Source organism: Somniosus microcephalus, chromosome 13 (assembly GCF_052327205.1).
Source record: "Somniosus microcephalus isolate GS21.2 chromosome 13, FLI_Smic_1.0, whole genome shotgun sequence".
In the NCBI taxonomy this organism is placed as follows: Eukaryota; Metazoa; Chordata; class Chondrichthyes; order Squaliformes; family Somniosidae; genus Somniosus; species Somniosus microcephalus.
Window position 1 is genome coordinate 120791686 of NC_140999.1, and position 21325 is coordinate 120813010.

Here is a 21325-nt window from a genome sequence, read left to right on the forward strand (position 1 = left end):
TGATTCGAGTCTGCGTCCCGCCCCGGGGTAACCATCGGGAGATCGTCGACAAACCCCGGGCTGCTGACGAGACAAAAGGGCAACAGCCCTACAGAAGAAACCCATGTGAAAATGGTAACCAGCTAGAGACCTCTCCAACCGTGGTCAAACAGATGGTCTCCGTCCCCGCCGACGTCCAGGTCTGCCAGTGTCCAGCCTGCCCGTGACCTTCACCTCGAGAGAGAGAGAGAGAGAGAGAGAGAAGTGTGGCGCAGCTTGCTGTGGTTCCACTGACCACGCGGAAACAGGATGCCTGAGGGGATCAAAACGCAGACGTGTTTCAAAACTCTATAATTTTCCAACTGGATTGGTGAGCATGTTTCTGGCCCTTCATAATCGGATCTAGATGGGTTAAGGGGGTGGGCATTTTGGGTATAATTAACATGAGTTGTTGTCCCTCGATGTTCCGTGCATTTCCCCATTTCATGATGACGTTTGTATAAAGTATAATATGCCTGTATCTATTTTAGTTAGTACTGTATTTTGATTTTTTTTTTTCCCTCCCATGTACCCTCTTATTTGCTTGCATTTGATTTGTTTTTCTCTATGCAATAAAATTTCATTTCGTTTCCATTAAACCTGGCCTATTGAGTATTCTCTACATTGTAGTTCCTGCATCCAAGTCCAGTGTCTAGAACCTAAGGGGCGAGTGGGTCGAACCACTCAAGGTTTTACTGTGCAAGAGAGAGAGGCCTCTAGAGAGAGAAACCTCTGCGATCCGAAAACCCCTTACATCTCAGTTATCCTCTATCTCATCGGCAATGATCTGCCCACCGGAATTCAAATCCTTTACCGTACTGATGGCCGACTTTTCAATCTCAACAGGCTTAAGGCCAAGAGCAAAGTCTCCATCACTACCATTATGGAGTTACAGTATGCAGATGATAACGCCATCACAGCTCTTTCCGAGCATAATCTACAAATCACCTTGAATGCTTTTTCCAGAGCCTACAAACTTCTGGGCCTCACCATGAATATAAAGAAAACCCAGGTGCTCCACCAGCCATCACCTAATCAGCTTGCAACTCCTCCCTCTATAAAGATTGATAATAACACCCTTGAAAATGTCAACACCTTTCCATATCTTGGTAGCCATTTATCCTCCAAAGCTGACATTGATTCTGAAATCCATCACTGCCTGAGTTGTGCAAGTGCAGCCTTTTCTAAACTGAGGAGGAGAGTCTTTGAAAATCATGACCTCCAAGTCCAAACTAAAATTCTTGTATACAAAGCCATCATCCTTCCCACTCTTTTATATGGAGCTGAAACCTGGACTACGTACAGTAGACATCTCAAAGCCTTAGAGCAATACCACCAACGCTCTCTACGCAAAATCTTGAGGGTCAGCTGGGAGGACAAGCGTACCAACTGGAGTATACTTGAACAGGCCAATATCTACAGCATCACTACGCTCATCATGCAGCATCAACTCCGATGGATTGGACATGTCATTTGCATGTCAGGCTCACGTCTCCCAAAACAGGTTCTGTACTCCCAGTTGAAGGAAGGGCAGAGGTCTCCTGGTGGTCAAAAGAAGCGTTACAAAGAGAACATCAAAGTAATCCTTAAAAAGTTCCATATCGATATTAATAACTGGGAGGAAATCGTACTGGACAGAGACAATTGGAGAAAATGCATCCACAACGGTGCCGCACTACATGAAAAGAATCTCCAGCGTGCCGCTGAGGATAAACGCCAGCGCCGTAAGGAGAGACAACAACTTAAGACCCATACTCCAGTCACTACCAATAGTCTTACATGCCCACACTGTGGATCTCGGATTGGCCTCCACAGCCACCTGAAGACCCGCAAGTAGATGACTGATGAAGGACATACCATACTCGAATTCGAGTGGTCGCCGATGATGATGATGATATGATCATTCTCCTCATGGGTTATTCTGGAATGGATTGCTGGAGGCCGAGTGCATGCGCACTTCGCCTGTCCTGGGGTTGGCGCGTTTATTGCCGTTCGGAAACCTGCACATGCGCAGTCAATACATTCCCCCACCTCGCTTCGCACCATTTATGAACAGGAGCGCATGCGCAAACCGAGCTGTTTGGACCAACATCTCATTCGCAGTTGGGTGATTATGCCGAAGGGCGCATGCGTGGGATAGAAGCTGCTGATTACCTCAGTGTGGTGGAAGAACTAAGCAGCAGCCGTTTGGGAGACAAGAAGTGCCGCTCGCACAGCAATCAAAATCAGACCCGGGGTGGCAGTTACCTTCGCGTTGGAAAACGGTAAGGGATCAGCGGGCATTTTCTGACGAGCTCCTGGCGCGAGCTTGGTAGCCGCTTTGGCCGTTACAGTGAGAAGCCGCCGCCTCTTAATGGCTGCCGGATCCCGTTCTCCGCACAAAGGGCCGCTCACTCAACATGGCGGACACAAAGGGGAAGCTTCGAGGAGGACTGTGAGCCTCTGAAGCAGGATACGGTTGAGAGAGGCCGACCTGGGCCGCGGGGATGGCGTTTGGGCTGCAGCGGCGAGGACAGCGAGTGGGGCAGGCGGAGAGCTGCTTTCCGGGGCTGCGCTCGGAGCTTCGCGGCTCGAAGGACGGTGCGCCTCAAAATGGCGGACAGCACTGCCGAAGGGAGGGGGGCAGTTCCGTCACCTGCGCACACTGGGGTGCGGGGGTAAAGACTTAAAATTGTTTTGCGACTGAATAAAAAAGTGTGTTTGAAAGCCGGAAGCCTTAAATCCCGCACCAACTCGCCACACAACAACAGCATGTGTTTATATAGCGCCTTCAACTAGTAAAACGTCCCAAGGCGTGTTAAAGAGTGTTAAGACAAAACAAATTCACACCTCACGCTGTCGGCACTTGTGCTGAATCTTTACCCAACCCGAGTTCCCTCAAGAGTTTCTCGCCCGCCGACACACTCGCATCCCTACTCTTGGTTCACTGCACGAGTGAATTTTACAAAAGTGTTTTTCTATTTGAAATCAGAAAAAAAGACGGAATGGAGCAAACGCCACCCGTCTTGACAGAAGCCTGCCCACAGGGGTCTCCGCTGGCATGGTCAAGGAGAGCCTATTTAAGGCTGGGCGCTTCTCGCAGGGCTATGCACTTCACCATTTTACTCGCTGCCGTTCAGCGAGAACCAATCCTCGGTACAAGGTCGGCCGTAGGACTGATCAAAACGGCGTTTGCGGGTCCGAGTTTGAACCGGTCCGGCATTTTGAGTGGTATTTTGATCCGTCTTTCTTCCTTTTCATTAAAACCTCTGTAACCGCTCTTGTCTGTGGCTTATTTGAAAACACTTCATGCTTGGCGGCCGACCGTCCGTGTCAAGAGCGCGCGCGCGGCGGTACCGTTGGCGCGATTTTCCGAGGAGAGCGGGCCTGGAGATGCGCATGCGCCGGCCGCTAACGCCTCTGTTACATGCGTAGTTCGGTGGCCTGCGCTTGCGGGAAATGAACGGGTTATTCCGCTCGTTTCGGGAGACTGCGCTCGACGGAGCTCGGAAGTGAGAATCGGTGCCTCTATCGAGGGTAAGGAGCCTGGCGAAGGGGTGCAGGGTCTCAGAAGTTCGGAGCGTGAACTCATAGCCAGTTCCAGCGTTCAAATGAAATCCGCTCCTTTAATGGTTGCCGGATCCCTCCTTAACATGGCGGACACAGCCAGAAAGTAGGGTGGGCGGGTAAGGAAGGGTCGTCCATGAGCGTTGGCGGACAGGGCGACCATCGAGTACAGCGGCGGAGAAAGTCCAGTGAGCGACGACAGAGGAAGCGGCATGTTGTGGAGATGTCCGAAATTTTCAGCTTGAATGGGGTTTGCGTTTTAAAATGGCGGATGAGTTTTCGTGCTCCCCTGGGAAAGGAGGGAAACTCGCTCAGCATTGATCTTGAGGCGTTAAATATTTGTATCAAAAATTGTTTCTGCATACATTATTAAATGACCTGTTATTGTCTCAACTTTTTCTATAAAACCATTCCGAATCGAGGAGGCGAGTAAAGGCAGATATTTTCTCTCTGCGTCGTTTGTCGAAATTAACCGTTACTTACAGCAATAGGCTTCTATTGGCAACTACAGTTCTCGGTTGCTATTTCAAACATTTTACTTGAAAATCATTTACTCATCACTTTTCTACTTATGCCGATACTTAAATCGATTGATCTCGCTCCCGTGCGTTTCTGATCTTCGCAAAGATATCTTCTCGGATATACATTTCCCAATAAAGCACCTTTCTCCACGTTGTAAGCGTTTTCTGTTCTGCTTTCACTTTTGCGAAGATTTTTTGTTTGAGCTAAACAGGTTTAAGTTTGTCAGAAAAAATATGTTCACTGTCCAGTGTTTTATCTTTTTATTATGCTATAAACTACAACCTTTCACCAATTGAGGAAAGTTCTTATTTAATTACAGTAGGTTTGATTTATTGCCGACTAACTTTTCACAAGTGGTATTCCATGAAGACACTGATTTTGATTTAAAATGTTACACGACTTACATTTCAAGAACGTAGAGCCTTATTGTCAAGTTAAATCAGCTTTCAGTCAAATGGTGTCGATGTTCAGAAGTTAAGTTTTAAAAAAAGTAGTAAGTCAGAAGTTAAAACATGTTTTTAAGTGACATGTATACATAACAAGTATTGTGACTGGTTAGACTTTGCGATTGTTAATATAAATTTGCAAAGGATTGCTTGTAAAGAAATAGTATTTAAGGGGATGTCAATGTACTTCTGAAGTAGAAATTAATTAACATGCCATATCTACTGTAATGGGTAATAGCAAAAGGGCTCTTAAGCTGGTGGTACCCTATGATTTGTCTAGCTGGCTGAAAATTGGAAAACCTGGGGTAACTAACTTTAGTGTGTGCATACAGATTAGTTTGTTTCTGCACTGATGATGAAATGGTGTGATATTTTGAACTCTAGTCACCCTGATTCCATTCCTATCGATTCCAGTCGTAGCCAGAGAATCACCTGCAGTGGATTCTCTTCCTGCTCCTGCATTCTATCACTTGGCAACATAATCTGAAAACACAAAGTTAAAGTTCCACCTTTTACGCTGATTTGTTACTCTGCTTAGCTAACATCCAGTATTTGATTAGCAAAAAATATCCTCCAATTAAATATTGCGAAGACCGAAGCCATTGTCTTCGGCCCCTGTCACAAACGATGTTCCCTATCCACTGACTCCATCCCTCTCCCTGGCCTTTGAGGTTGAACCAGATTGTTCTCAACTGTGGCTTTCTATTTGATCCTGAGATTCCAACTCCATATCCACTTCATCAAGACCAACTACTCCACCTCTAATATTACCCATCTGTGCCTCCGCTCATCTGGTACTGAAATCCTCATCAATGCCTTTGTTGCCTCTAGACTCGACTATTCCAACGATCTCTTGGCTGGTCTCCCAGCACTTTGCACCCTCAGTAACCTTGAGTTCACCCAAGCATTGCTTCCCATATCCTATACTAGCTCCAAGGCCAATCACCTGTGTGCTTGCTGACATACATTGGCTCCTGGTCCAGCAACGCCTCTATATTTTTTAATTCTCATCCTTATGTTCCAATTCCTCCATGGCCTTGCACGTCCCTATTCTCTAGAACCTCCGCCAGCCCTACCGAGATCTTTGTGTTCCTCCAATTGTGACCTCTTGTGCATCCCTGATTTTTGTGCTCCATCATTGGTGACTGCCTTCAGATGCCTGGGCCCTATGCTTTGGAATTCTCACCTTAAACCTCTGCCTCTCCTTTTAAGGCACTCCTTAAAACCTACTTCTGATCAAACCTTTCCTTTAGTAGATGTGTGACAGTTGTATTCCATTATCCATGCATGGAAGGGCAGCTACTAACCAAGACGAAATTTATATCTACAATGTTGGCCTTCATTTTAGGGTAAATGATTTGTGGTGTGGTGTTAAACATATTGCCGAAGGCTTAAAAAATTAAACCAGAGGTAAACATCAGATCTAATGCTTATCTTGATTCAGAAGACTTTAAAGATTTTGAGTTTAGCCTGGTTATTTCTCTTTCCTCCTCCCCCTAGTTTTCGTTCAACTCCTATTTTACAGTAATTGGTCTTTGTCCAGTATTTGGGATGAGTTTAGTGGGATATGGTGAAAACCGAATCCTTGGCTCATTACCGTAAGCCACAGTAGCGATTTAATGAAAGCACCATGTCTTTTTTGGCTGCTTTACAATTGAGTACTGAAATTTAAGGCACTTCCAGCTTAATGGTTGTATCCGATAATGGCACTCCTACCTCCATATGTAGCTCTTCCTGATTTTTATGTTAAAACAATTCCTGTTCAGTGCATGTAAAGTGTCTAAGCCTCCTATGCATTACAGACAGGAATGTACTGGTCTCCATTTACTGGCTGATCTGTGAATATAGTTTTGGACCAGTTGTTGGAATATGACATTTGTCTACATAATTCACTGCATTTCAAAAATAATTTCTTGCTTTGAGACATTTCCTTTTATAATGTACCCTATAAATGCAAGTGTTGTGACTCTTGCAGTGGGCCTGGAGATTAACGGAAGCATGCAACTGCACTGAATCAGCTTGGCATGTTCACTAGACCAGAAGAGGATTTGGTTAATCTGATGACTGATTGCAAGATTCACTTGTAGGTCTGCACGACTACCTATTTATTCTCTGGAGGTTGAATGGTTGAGGAATGCTATCGATTACATTCCATCAAGGTGAAGATGCCTTTAATGCCGTTTTGATCTCTCATCATGACCTAACTTAACAAAAAAGTGGTGGGGAAGCTCTTCACTATTGTGTTCGTTAGCCGGCCACTGGGAGATGCACAAAGATTGACTTTTAATCTTTTCCTGCCAGTCTGGTGAGCAGAATCTCGGGGGGGATGTCAGTTCTCTTGTGCTTTGCAATAAAAGATAAATTAGAGGCTAAGACCGCTTTGAGGATGTGGAAGGTGGAATGTTTGTGTAGCAATGATCCTAGCAGTTAGCATTTCAGCATTAGCCAATTTCAACACAGTGCCTTTAATATCTCTTGCATGATGAGCATAGATGTAAACCCATTCAAAAGTTTTCTTCATCCAATCCATCCATCTTCCACTGCAATCTCATTTAAATTGAACAGCATTCTGGTTTAGCTGGTGGGAACTGTATCCTGTAAAACATCCATTGCTAATCTGAGCAATGTATTGGGTGAGTATTATAAGTATATTTAAGGTTTTAAAAAAAATGGAATTAGGCTCTACATTTACTTGTGCAAACTGCCTGGAATGTTGACGGTGAGGTACCAGTCCATGAATACAAATTGCTTCGTAAGTATGCTGTTGTTAATATACTGAGGTATTCTCTTGCCATTTTCTTGCGTAAAATCTGCAGTAATCAGCAACTCCTTCAACTGTTGTAGCGATTTCTGCGTCCTTAATGGGAATTAATACAATATGCATTTTCAAAATAGGTGTACTGGTGAAACCTAACCATCTTCCTGGCAACACTTCGGCTCTTGTGTTCAATTTCAAACCTGGAGTGTTAAAATTCTTAAAGAATAACAATTGTTAGGTCTTGGGTTTTTCTTTGGTACTAAATTCCACATAAGACAATACCAACAAACTTGCTCAGTTTCAGAAACTGACAGTGATTAAGACTGATGCTCTAATTATTATAATTTAATTTTCTGTCTTTCTACCTTAATTTGGCAACTTAGCTAATTGCAATAGCTGCTGGCCTTTGATCAGTTTTATGCATCCCTGTCAATTTGATTTTTCCGAAAACTAATGGGAGCTAGGTGGAAAATATAAATTGTACAAGTGTTTTTGCACATAATATATATATACAGGACTCTCTCTACCTTGTATTAAATGTAAGCTGGTTGCCATGGAAGAGATGGCTTTTCTATAAAATATTTTTTGATGTCAAATTTAAAACAGACGTGAACAAAATTCTGGGCTTTTTATCAGCCAACTACTGACACTGCACAATGAATTACGAAGAACATAGTTTTGCATTTTTCCTAACTTGAATGCGGTAGTCCTAAATATCTGAAAGTCTCACCTAACTTTTACAGTTAACTTGCAGGACACTTTTTTGGTAACGACTTCCCCATAAACTTTCGTAATCTAATGCAAATGGCAATTTTCTTTCTCTTTTTTGTTTCACGTGGTAAAGCACGTAAAGGATTCTAGATGATGTCCCGGAGAAGAAGCAGAAGCCCATCCCGAGAACGTAGAATGCGTGGTGACCGCGGTGCAAGTAACAAGACCGACAGCGCCGATCCTCGCGATCTTGAGAGGCGCATTTTTGTTGGAAATTTGCCCACCGACTCCATGGTGAGGAAGGATTTGGAAGATATGTTCCTTAAATACGGCAAGATAAATGGTTAGTATCTGGAAGCATTAGACTTTCCAACTGAATCCAGTACTTGATTTTAATGTCCTACCTGTTACTACTTGAAAGGTATGTTACCACAATTTCAGAACTGAATTGTAATATCTTCACCGGGCTGTTCGGTGCCATTTGTTGACTACTTGCTCCTAAGAAGTTGGTGTTTTCCAACTGAAACTGTTACTAAGACTAAGGAAACTTCTGACCCAATAGCTTGTTCTTGATTGGGTGGAGCAATATGCTAAAACGGTTTGAAGCATTGGTTTGTCCACCTTTGCTGACTGCGCAGCTCTGAATTCCCATTGCAAGTAATGGAAATTCCTAAAACTTGCGAAGGGAGGGGGTTTGAACAAATTTTTTTAAAGGTGAGTTTGGTTCTTTGAAGTCAAGTTCCATCACATTTGTACAATACCATAATATGCATGAGTATATGGTGTGCAAGAAGTACATTCTCAAACAGATGTCAGAACCTTATCGGGGGAAGAAGACCAAGGTTCGAGGCGGGAGAGGGAGGAAAACGTGCAAATGGACTACTGGTTGTTGATCCACTTTCTGCTATGAAGCCTACTAACAACGTTCCCGTACACGCATGCACCGGGTCAGTAGAATACTGAAGAATTTCAATGTTTATACTTGCTGGTAAAAACCAGAATACCATATTGTTGCAGCTAAAATGCTGCCACGTAATGGTTTTATGCACCCATTATCCTCCAAATACATCAGATTCTGTCTTACTGTCCAACTTGAAAATTCGCAGCCTGGTGTGACTTTAAATTAGTTCTGTCTGCTGCAATAGCCAACAATCGTCTTATCCCTGTATTGACTTGCAACTTGGAACCCATCGTCGACTAAAGTTGGATTTTGATATTCCACTTGAGAACGTCCCTCAGTGACAGGTGGTCACCTGTGATGTCTTTTGCCATCCATTGCCACGATTTTGAAGATTTGAGCCTGTTGTCATCAAAAATCTGCAATCCTGCAAGATCTTCTGACAAAAGATGATTTCACTTATTGCAACTCTGATTTATCATAAGTGAATCTTTGATTGGAGGATAACACTAGGTCAAAGAACGACGTCAGACATTTTACGGTTTCGGGTGCTGGGAAATAAAGTTTTTAATTTAATTAAAAAAAAAGTTTGCAGCTTGTTGGATCTGTTCAAGTGCCAGTAGGAAAGAACTGATTTTCTGCCTCTGGCTACTCTTCGGGAAGAGAAGGTGTCTAGGAAAAATTTGATTCTAGAAAATAGTTACATACTGATGGAGTTGGGTTCACTTTGTGTTACCAGAAGTAGAGCCTACTGCTTGGGTGTTAATGTCACAGAATTTCATTTGGCACATTTTTTTTTCAGCAGTCATTATCTTTGAAATCGGATGGAATTGTGGCTCCAAACTTGCTTTAAATTGAATATTCAGGTTGCCCAAGATCATTTCTAATGGTCATTTTCAACTGGTCTGTCTCATACCTTGATACTATAGGCAAAACTGAGTTGTTCAGTTCATTGCCCAAGTAGTATTCAACTTGTGTCTTTTTGCTAATAATTTTGCAAGGTTTACTTCAGGACCTTGTGTGTCCTCTGGAATCCTCTTCTATCAAATGTTTAGTCATTTGAACCCCCATTGGTCACCAAGGAAGCCCTTTTGGTTGCCTTTGTTCTGTGTGGACTAAGATTTTTTGTTAAAAACCTGTGACCCAATCAAGTACACATTGAAATGATACGCAGGTGCTCCCACAGCACCATGCAAATACATGCTACATTCTAATGTGGCTGGGTGTACAGGGATTGAGTTTCTACTTGAATTGGACAAGTGAATTGAAATTTGATCTAGTTTTCTGCTCCTAATCACTGTCCAGTGACCACTGATGGAACATGCTTGTGTGAACACTAGGTGAGAACAAGAACATGCTTTCGGCTGTGATTCCCTGCATGGGTGACTAGCGCATTGATGTTTGCTGACTAGGCTGATATGTTCCTACTTGGTTGAGTTTCAGAAGGATGTCTATGGAAGAGTCGGCACATTGAGGGGAGAAACTGGGGATAGCCTGTGATCTCAAGCTTGTGCAGAATAAAATTGAGCTTGTTTTGACAGTTTTCTTTACATCCTAACTGGTTCTGTTATATGCCTACATTATGGGATAGTGTTATATCTCTGGAAAATTAATTATATTGCATCTTGCACCTTTTTTAAGACGGGTCTAATAATTAGCCAATGCCTTTTTGAGGGGATGGCTTGAGTAGGTTACTAATGTACGTGAAGGATGAGTGTCCTCATGTAAATAGGCTATTTTGTGCGTCTGCATGGGTGAGGAGAAAGGAAATGCCGGGAATATATTCCCTTTTCAAATTTAAGTATGTCTTGACCCCTCCCCAACAAAATTGTGTACCTAGCGTTGGCTTAATGCCTTTGGTGTGGGGGTAGGTTTCAAGATGGTTGGGAGACTACAACTAAACTCTCCCAAATACCTTTTAGTCAATTCGTTCTCTCACCAGAAGTGTGCTTTAAGTTGTCAGTTATCCTGCAGGCTTGGATCACTTCTGAGGACCTGTTGGTAAAGTATTTCCAGAAAGGAATTATGACATTAAGTATCACCGTGCCCTCCAGACAAATGCTTAACTTGATCAAGTGCCAGCCTTGATATCTGCCAATGTGGATATTGGTCATTATTGGCAGATTAGAATATGTGATGCTAGTGGATCACCCATCAGATCCAAGGCTCATTGCTGTATTGAAGCACAAGAATTTGATTTGGAGGTCTGTCCCACTGTCAAGGATGGAAATTATGGCAGGGTTATCGATGAGCGGTTCTTTTTGAGGGGTCTTCGGTTATATTTTTTTGAGGCTTGATGTTTGCAAATGGAAATCTTATTTTTGGGATTGAGGTGGTTGGAATAGACTTCTTTTGAAAATTGCAGACCTAATGCACAAGCTCGACCCTTCATATGACCTACTACAAAGGGAACTTGGGCAGTGTCAATGACAGTAGATTCGGTAGATGTGAAGGTCCCTGACAGTGGAGGAAGCTTGTTTGTCCCATGCATGGTACATTCCTTGGACTGCAAGTTCAAACAAAATATAGGATGTCTTCCATGCAATTAATTTATCTGAAAAAGCAATTTGGATTACAGGAAACTTCGGTTTATCTGGAAGTTGTATGCCCGGAAACCTCGATCTAATGGCAGAAATCAGCAGCTGTTTTGGTTAGGTTTTTTTTCTTCTAGCATTTTTTTTTTTTTTTAACAGTCAGGCTCTGGAAAGTGTCTCTAGCTTAGCAACAGCTTCAGAGACGCTTCCAAGGTACGGGCCGAGTGTTTACAAGCTGTTGCTAAGCAACAGTGTTGCCAGATACGGAGATGAAAACCTCCGTATCCTTCAACATTAGCGCTAGTCTATCCGGAAGTTTTGATAGATCGGCAGCAGGTCGGTGCCGGATATCGCGAAGTTTCATGTAGTAGGTGCACATAGCAAGTATCCTGTAACCTGCCTGAATAGCCAAGTTACATAATGTAACCTAGTAACTAAGGATGATTAGCCATTTTAAGTTTGACTTGGAATTATGAAAACTAATTTCACATAGCTCTAACTTTTGATCTTAAAAATTATGAAACATTGTGATATAGTTTCGACTTATTGTGAAGTCACTTCTAGTGACTCGTTTATTTCTTGAGCAGCAACGCTGAAATTCTGTTATGCCAGCAGAGAGAGAGAGTGTGTGTGTCTTGCATGCAGTCTTTGGTGTCAAAATAGTTTTTTTGTAAGTTGACTGACACAACGAAAACAGGAGACTGATGTCTGATTTTGTTCTTGGCTGTCTGATTTTGTTCCTGGCCTCAGATGTTTAGAGAGGCTCTGCTGGCCACCAAACCTAATTAGTAAAGGACTATAAACGGTCATTTGGTTCATTAATGCTTGGTCCTAGCCTCCCAGTCTAGCAAAAGGCATATAATGGATTTCCTGTAGTATTGGTAGCTCAGTAGTCAACTCTGGAATTTTAAACTCCTCTAATGAAGGACAGAATCCAGCTGACAGCGCAGAGGAGAAATGATGAGACTCCGCCATTAATGTTCTGTACTTTTTTTCCCCTTTTGAATTAATACAGAATATTGAATTGTGGGTGGCATGCTCTTTGCTACCCACAATATTTGGGGGGGGGGGGGTTGCGGTCAGTTATACTTGCATAGTGATGGCTTGTGACATGTCGGCAGCATTGACTGAAGTCATCTGCATTGCGTTGGATACCAGAGCAAGCCCCGGGTATTTTAGGCAGTGTGCAAGATCAGGATACAATGCTCATTGCTAGGCTTTTTACAGTGGTGAAATGACCAACCATTACAAGTAGCACCATGTTTTCTCGAAGATTCCTGCATTGGTGAACTATCTTCATCACTTGGTTTTCCCACCATACGTTAGGATATGGTTTCCAATCTAAGAAACTGAATCTTTGTAACTGAAGAGAATGTCATTCTATGTATAAAGATTTGTGGGCAACATTAGTCAATCCTACTGAACAATTGCTGATTTTCAAAATGAATTCTGTCTGCAGATGGAATCATGTAAGTTTATGGTATTGAATTGGTGAAGCATGATCACTTAACCAGATTTGAAATGGCAATTTTGAAACTGGTGAATGGGCAAATGGCATATAGCTGTATTCATTAAGCCACTATAGTCCACGCAAGCTTGTTGTATTAATTTTTCCCAGTCCTATAAGTGTTGCCTTTACTGCCGTAGTGTCTAATTTTAGCGCATGGGTGTAGTGTCTAATTTTAGCGCATGGGTGTGCTGTTATGTAAATCAATATAATTACTTCTATCCTGGCTATAAAATTTGGTTATAGAAGGGAGATTTTGATTGCCTTTCCATTATTCTATCTACTTCACACACACACACACACACTCTCATGGTAACGTCTTTCAAAGGACAGAGAAGAGTATAACCGCTAAATGCGATTTAGATTTCAATAAGAGCTGTTGATGTTAAATGTCTTGGGAATAATGTGCTTTGCGGGCATTATTCTGTGACACAAATGTGACCTCCTCCAATGGCCATTGTTGACTTGAGCCTTGATGAGCTTCAGCAGCAGATTGTTGCAGGAAGGGAGGTTTCACCGCCTTTCCTTACCTGATCGGTTTGATCTAATAACCATAACTGAGACGTGATTGCAAAGTGGCCAAGGTTGGGAACTAAATATTCCAGGCTACTTCTCTTTTAGAAGAGATAGGCAAAATGGAAAAGGTGAAGGGGTAGCCCTGATGATAAAGGATGGGATAAAGACAGTGAGAAATGATCTCGGCTCCGGAAATCAAGAAGTAGAATCTGTTTGGGTGGACCTAAAACAGCAAGAGGCAGAAAATATTGCTGGGAGTTGTTTATAGGCCCCCAAACAGTAGTTGTAATATAGGGCAGAGCATAATTCAGGAAATTAGAGCCGCATGTACCAAGAGTAATGCAGTAATCGTGGGGGGGTTTTAATCTACAAATAGACTGGGCAAACCAAATTTGCAGTAATAGTGTGGAGGACGAATTCATGGAATGTATGCAAGATAGTTTTCTAGATCAATATGTTGAACCAACTAGGGAACAGGCTATTTTAGATCTAGTATTGTGCAATGAAAAAGGGTTAATAATCTTGTAGTAAAGGGGCCTTTAGGGAAGAGTGACCATAATATGATAGAATTTTATATTGAGATGTAGTTAAATCCGAAACTAGGGTCTTAAATCTAAACAAAGCAAAGTACGTAGGTTTGAGGAGGCGAGTTGAAGGTAGATTGGGAAATTACATTAAAAGGTATGATGGTATACAAGCAATGGCTAGCATTAAAAAAATTAATACATAATTTACAACAAATATACATTCCTTTTAAGGTACAGAACCCCCCCCCCCCCACAAGAAAAGTGGTCCAACCGTGGCTAACGAGAAGTTAAAGATAGTATTAGATCACAGGACGAGGCTTATAATGTTGTTAAAAAGAGCAGTAAGCCTGAGGATTGGGAGGATTTTAGAATTCAGCAAAAGAGGACCAAGAAATTGATAAAGAAAGGGAAAATAGAATGAGAGTAAATTAGCGAGAGACAAAACCGGCTTCTATAGGTATGTGAAAAGGAAAAGATTAGCAAAAGTAAATGTGGGTCCCTTACAGACTGAGACAGGAGAAATTATAATGGGGAATAAGGAAATGGCAGAGAAATAAAATAAATACTTTGTGTCTGTCTTCACGGAAGAAGACGCATAAAACTTCCAGGAAATAATGGCGAACCAATGGTCCAGCGAGAATGTGGAACTGAAAGAAATTAGTATTGGTTAAAAAAAAATAGTACTGGAGAAATTAATGGGACTGAGAGCCAATAAATCCCCATGACCTGATGGCTTACATTCTAGGGTTTTGAAAGGTGGTTATAGAGATGGTGGATGCATTGGTTGTCATTTTCTAAAATTCCATAGATTCTAGAATGGTTCCAGCGGATTGGAAGGTAGCAAATGTAACCCTGCTATTTAAGAAAGGAGGGAGAGAGAAAACAGGGAACAACAGACCAGTTAGCCTGACATCCAGTAGTAGAGAAAATGCTAGAATCTATTATTAAGGACGTGGTAACAGGGCACTTAGAAAATAATAATAGGATTGGGCAGAGTCAACACGGATTTATGAAAAGGAAATAGTGTTTGCCAAATCTGTTAGACTCTTTAGGTTGTAACTAGCAGAATAGATAAGGGGGAACCAGTGGATGTGGTGTATTTGGATTTTCAGAAGGCATTCGATAAGGTTCCACGCGAGAGGTTATTAAATAAAATTTGGGCTCATGGGATTGGGGGTAATATACTAGCATGGATTGGTTAACGGACAGAAAACATGGGAATAAATGGGTCAGGCTGTAACTAGTGGGGTACTGCAAGGATCAGTGCTTGGGCCTCAGCTATTCACAATCTACATCAATGATTTGGATGAGGGGACCAAATGTAATCTATCCAAGTTTGCTGATGATACAAAGCTGGATGGGAATGTAAGTTGTGAGGAGGATGCAAGGAGGCTTCAAGGGGATGTAGACAGATTGAGTGAGTGGGCAAGAACATGGCAAATGGAATATAATGTGGAGAAATGTGAAGTTACCACTTTGGTAGGAAAAATAGAACAGAGTATTTTTAATGGCCTTTATTACAAGAGGATTTGAGTATAAGAGTAAAGACGTCTACTACAATTATATAGCGCCCTGGTGAGACCACACCTGGAGTATGGTGTATAGTTTTGGTCTTACCTAAGGAAGGATCTATCTGCCATAGAGCGAGTGCAACGAAGGTTCACCAGACTGATTCCTGGGGTGGGGGGATTGTCCTATGAGGAGAGATTGAGTAGACTAGGCCTATATTCTCTGGAGTTTAGAAGAATGAGAGGTGATCTCATTGAAATATACAAAATTCTTATAGGGCTTGACGGTAGATGCAGGGAGGATGTTTCACCTGGCTGGGGAGTCTCGAACCAAGGGTCGCAGTCTCAGAATAAGGGGTTGGCCATTTAGGACTGAGATGAGGAGAAATTCTCTTCACTGAGAGTGGTGAATCTTTGGAATTCTCTACCCCAGAGGGCTGTGGAGGCTGTCGTTGAGTATATTCAAGACCGAGTTCTTATGTCTATACATGTGCAGTTCAAGTAGGAGTAGCTGAAATGTAGTCATGAGTCCAAACTGTGGTTAACGTCCCCTCCCTGATCAGGACTACTTAGGCCATTTGTAGTGCCCTTAACCATCAACTTGGTTGAGCAGAATGGTAGCTCAGCTGGCCATAGGATGAACTCATTGAGGAATACCAGGGCAGGCTCCACAAGTTACTCTTTGGCAAGATACAAACTTCCCTACCCTCCTTCCTTGATGGGGAATAAAGATTTCTGTCGAACCCCATCACCTAAAAGAACATGTTTGCAGTTTTTATGTATATGGATTTCATGTTCTATTTATGAGAACAGTCAGTAGTCAATGGAAGTTCTGTAAATATCTCTATACTTAGTGCTCCTTCATCAAGTGATTGCTGTGTCAAGCATGCCCTGCTATGGCTCCCCTATACATACAGGGCTGTCATTTACACCATAATTCATCAGTTGGCCCACAACTAAGTTGGTATGCAGAATCTGTTGTCAATGGGCTTCTTCAGTATTAGTATCAATGTGTTGGGAAAAGTGCAGTTAAGCCAGTGTGCTTTAATACTAAACCAGTATTGTCTACTCTCTATAATCTCAAATTGATGCTATTATGCGATAGACCTGTAATCGATACTTCACCCTCCTGCTGTATCATGAGCTCAAAATGTTTAAAGTTTCGAAAGTTAAAATCTATAAAATATTGGATGGGTTTTATAGTTCAAGCAGCACTTGGAAAAAATGCTTGTGTCCACATAATTAAATTTAAACTGGTTAATTTCTTCAAATTCTCCCCATCACATTTTGACAGTTGTATTAAAACATTGTGGAAAAATGTCCTTTGTCCTATTTAGTTTGTAAATGTTCCCAATTGATTTCCCCAAACTGAATATTACAGATGCTCTTTCGATGAAGGGAATTTGGTGATTTGTGCTCCTAGAGGGACAGGAATCCTGAACTTTACTGTGGACTATGCTGGCTTCAGAAAATCCTGTGGGGTAGAGAATGCAGAGATTGTCTTTGCATAATTTGGCTACACTATATTTAAACTTGCCACATTAATGGTACCCAATACTGAATTTACAATAAAACGCTCCTTATTATTGAGATGTAATAGCTAATACATTAATCATGTTAATATTTTAGTAGTTGCGGGCAATGCTATTTAGCAACTTTGATAATGCCGAGAACTCAGTAAAGCTTAGAACTAGTTTTCACATTTTTCAACTTTGAATGTGATCTGATTTATGGCTGTTGCACTAATGGAAATGAATAGCAACAATGAAGTGCCATTTTAGTTTCAAGTTGTTTGATGTACATTGCAATCTGCAACAGAAACTTGTATCCTGTCAGTTGCTATGGTATTGCCTAACATTCTTGGTAATCTTTTAAATGATTAAAAATTGGGCATTGAAAATTATAGAATACAGAATTTTTTTTTTTTTTGTCTAAATTTGACTTTGCATCTCTCTAGTATGTGGCTATGTCCGAGACTGCACTAGGTGTTTTTAAATTCTAATTGCCCCCCTCCTCCCTCCACACACACTCTCACTCTAGGGTAGGCAGGGTTAGAGAATCTGGTATACTTTTAAAGCAGTTTGTTTATTTTTCATCAACTAGTTTTTTTTCATCTAACTAATTTAAACTCTGCTTATGGCTTAAACAATAGAGATTGGGAACTTCATGGGGAGTAATAGTTCTGCTGACATAGAAAAATAGGAGCAGGAGTAGGCCATTCGGCCCTTCGAGCCTGCTCCGCCATTCAATATGATCATGGCTGATCCTTTATCTCAGTACCATATTCCCACTCTCCCCATATCCCTTGATGCCTTTTGTGTCCTGCTCCCCACAGCACATAATGTTGGGGTGCTGCTACACTGGCAAGGGTACAGTCGGATTGTGTGTGAATTTTGCTTTAATATGTTATTTAGAACAGCCAGTGGCCAGTTAATTTTATTTTTTTTGGTAAGAAGTATGAAATATTCACAACTTTGAGGCTTAATGGACTTGGAAGGTTTTGCTCTACGTTTTTGACAACAATCACTACTCTTCTGCGACACTTGTACCTGGCTGACCGAAGGGATGATCCAAGAAACACTGCTTTTAAATCTGATTAAATTACTTTCAGAAAGTAAAAAAAATAGTGCATGATAACTTTGAAACTGCCCGGGTTTTTCAAGATGGCTAGTCATACTTGTATTTTTATTAGTTTGTACATTGGCTTCTGGAGATTGGCCAGTGTTTAACCTAGGTTCTATTGAGGTTAAAATGGCAATGTCTACTAAATAAGTGATATTCCCATGGAATAAACCTATAGCCATCTTTTTGGCTACTAAGTTACTGACTACTAGTTGTGTGCCAGCTTTGACAGTTACATTTATTTGATAGTGTTTTAACTTATAGTTGCAAATGTCTGAAATAAAGTTTTTATGGCCGAGTTTAAGCTGAGAACCTGTCTGTTTTGTATTGAAAGAATGGTGCTTTTGTGTCTTTGGTTCAAAGCAGACAATATAGATGCTTACATTGAGCCAGTGGCAGGTTGTTAGAAATTTGGAGTTTCATTTTAAATCCCCATTGCTAGATATTTACTAATGTTTATGATGCACAAATTGCCAATGCTAGCCAAATTTAACGTGGAACAGTGTTGATATTGATCATTGTTTAGACTCTGCAATCTCAAATGAGGTACCTTACTAAGGGGATTTTTTGTTATCCTTTAAGTAATCCTCATTGCAGATATGTTTGAAAAGTATATATAACAGCTTTCAGGATAAGTGGAAAAGTCTCTTACGATGTTGGTGCGTATATGAATCGTATCCATGATATGGTGATGAACCAAAGTTCATTATCAGATATGCATAAAACTGGAATGGATTTGCAAAGTTGGAACAAATTGGGATTTGGTTAAACATTAACATGTGAGTTGTAGTGTATATTGGTATCTTAAAAGGTGTTTCCTAAATACTTCAAATTACTTTCCCTTGAAGTCAGATTTTTTTGGATTAATAGCCTACTGTTTACTATTCTGAGAAGTCGAGATTTTACATATTTTCTTAATTATGCCGTTGATTCTGATGGCTGGTTTCAGCAAATAGGCTTCACTCTGGTATTGTCTGCAAGTATCTGATATTTAAGGATGAGCTGATCTTATTGAGGTCTCGTTCACAACCATTTTTGGAGTTTTCTCGTCTACACATGGGGAATTTTGCCTGGCCAAGTGAACAGTTTGAAGAGGTAATGGACTTCGGCATCACTTCTGTTGACCACCTGTGAACTAGACATTGCCAGTTTAACTTGCAAGTGTCAAGGGAAGTAATTTTGCTCTATTGAATGGAGATTTTTGAACATCTGGAATTTTTCCATCCCACAGGTATGTACATTTTCATTAACAACATTAATTTTGCAGCTTTGTCAATGCACCATGGATTTGGGTTTGTGCAGTTTGATCGTGTTGAGGATGCTAAAGCTGCCGTGCAAGGAGAAAACGAGCGAATGTGTAGAGGGTACAGATTAGGTAAGAACTTGAGATAACTGCAAGTGTCTTCAAATGTATACTATGAATGCATTGGGATTTACAAGCATTAAAGAACATTTATAAAGGAGTGTATGGCTTAACTGTTTGATACTGCTCAATTTTATTCTGGACCCCTGTACCTTAGTGCATCAGTCCATATTTTCAAATGAATGGATTTGAAAGTGCGCACTTTTGTGTCTTAACGCTAGTTTTGGCATGTTTGGCATCCAAGTATGTTCGCTGTGGTAATCGAGTTTATTCTGAATGTGGTAACATTGCACCACACAATCCGGTCAACTAATTAAATGCTTGGTACAACTCAGAAAATGATCATGGAGTAAGCAGAATTCCGTGTTCCGGGGATATCTTCATACTGTCGATTTTATCCAAAACATGAGTGTGAAGATCTACAATAACTAGTTTTTCGTCTGATTTTTGACTTTGGCTGTACTGGAGCATTCTTGCTATTTTGCTCCGTTTTTCAAGCTAGTGACAAATGTAATGGTTCTACCAAAAATTTCTACCGTTTTGAGTACATAATCCAGTTTGTGATCGCTTGTCTGAAAAATTCACCTGTAAGCGATTTGCTTAATGCATTAAACGATCCTTGTGGTAATAAACGTTTACATAACTCTGTTTTGTCAGATATGTTTGCATTCAAGTCTATATTCTGTTCTTGTTTTGTACAAATTGGTTGGTTGGTTCTTTTCAGATGTTAATATGGCAGCTGAACGAAGAAATTCGAATAAAACTGCACGGAGACCGAGTCCTCCGAGAAGGTAATAAAACTTGTGCATTTTTTTTCACGAAGACAAGACTATTTGCCAGTGATGGGATGACGGTCGTCTTTTGTTAAATCAGCCTATTAAAACTCTAAAATTTCCTGATTGTGTGGGGACTTGTGAATCTGCTTTTTCTACATTTTGCAGTGAAGTAAGTTACACTTTTAAATGACTCCCCACTTTATTTTAAGGATTCTTCTCGGGTTTTTGTTTCTACGTAGTACATCAGTTGTACATTTTGCAAGCTTACAATAAAGTATGACTGTAGCATTAATGCTTATGTATGTCAACAATGTAAATTAGTTTTTATACAAAATTAATAAAACTGGTGCATTTTGAAATGAATTGCAACTTGCAATGAATTTTCCAAGTGTTCTTTGGAGCGTTGACCAAGTGCCGTGGGTCCCAGTGATTCTCATTTGCGTGCTTCTGTTGCACATCACTTCACATCTCGTTTGCTGTTACTTTAAAATTTCATGCGTGCGTCCGTTCACTTAAATGTTCAGGCTTCTTACATAATTATGTGCTATGTCTAGTGAGGTAAGTATCAGGAGGGAAATGGGTGAAGGGAGCAGAAGGCTGACTTGGAGCTGGCAATAATTCCTTATTGCCTTGATGAGCTTCTGTTGCCACACACTTCTGCAGCCTTTCAATTGTTCCATTCATCTGGAGGCATAGTACAAGATGAAGAGGGCTTAAAAGCTGTATTAAATAAAGGCTGACGTCATAATGAATAAACAAGTAGTTCACATCGACTGAAGCAAAGATTCAATCAAGCAGATTGGCTTGAAGCACCGATCTTCTGCGGGTCTATTTGGAAATGCTAAAACCTATTCTCTACTTGAAAATTGTAGGATTGTGCCACTGATCTGTCATCCTGCCACATGCTCCATAGTCATAGTATACATGCTCCAGTATCCAATATGCTTGTCTCTAAACTTGGTACCAACAACGTGGAATATACAACCTTCTGAATGGTGATTATTTGAATTGGTTCCCTTAATTATAGAAAGGAAAAGTTTGTGTACTTCTACCGATAGATCCCATCGTTGGAG

At 41.1% G+C, this 21325-nt stretch overlaps 1 protein-coding gene across 5 annotated transcripts in view; it reads left to right on the forward strand.

The window, feature by feature from the left end:
• Positions 1–2103: 2103 nt before the first annotated feature.
• ncoa5 (nuclear receptor coactivator 5) overlaps positions 2104–21325 on the forward strand; it is a 48674-nt gene continuing 29452 nt past the window's right edge. The window contains exons 1-4 of one of the 5 annotated variants that reach the window (XM_086005251.1): positions 2151–2282; positions 8135–8344; positions 19381–19488; positions 20201–20267. In XM_086005251.1, coding sequence (XP_085861377.1) covers positions 8152–8344; positions 19381–19488; positions 20201–20267 — 368 coding nt within the window. In that variant the 5' untranslated portion in view covers positions 2151–2282; positions 8135–8151. Of the gene's footprint in view, positions 2283–3413; positions 3535–8134; positions 8345–19380; positions 19489–20200; positions 20268–21325 lie in introns of those variants that run through there. The other 4 variants (XM_086005252.1, XM_086005253.1, XM_086005255.1 and 1 more) reach the window with 4 other exon arrangements.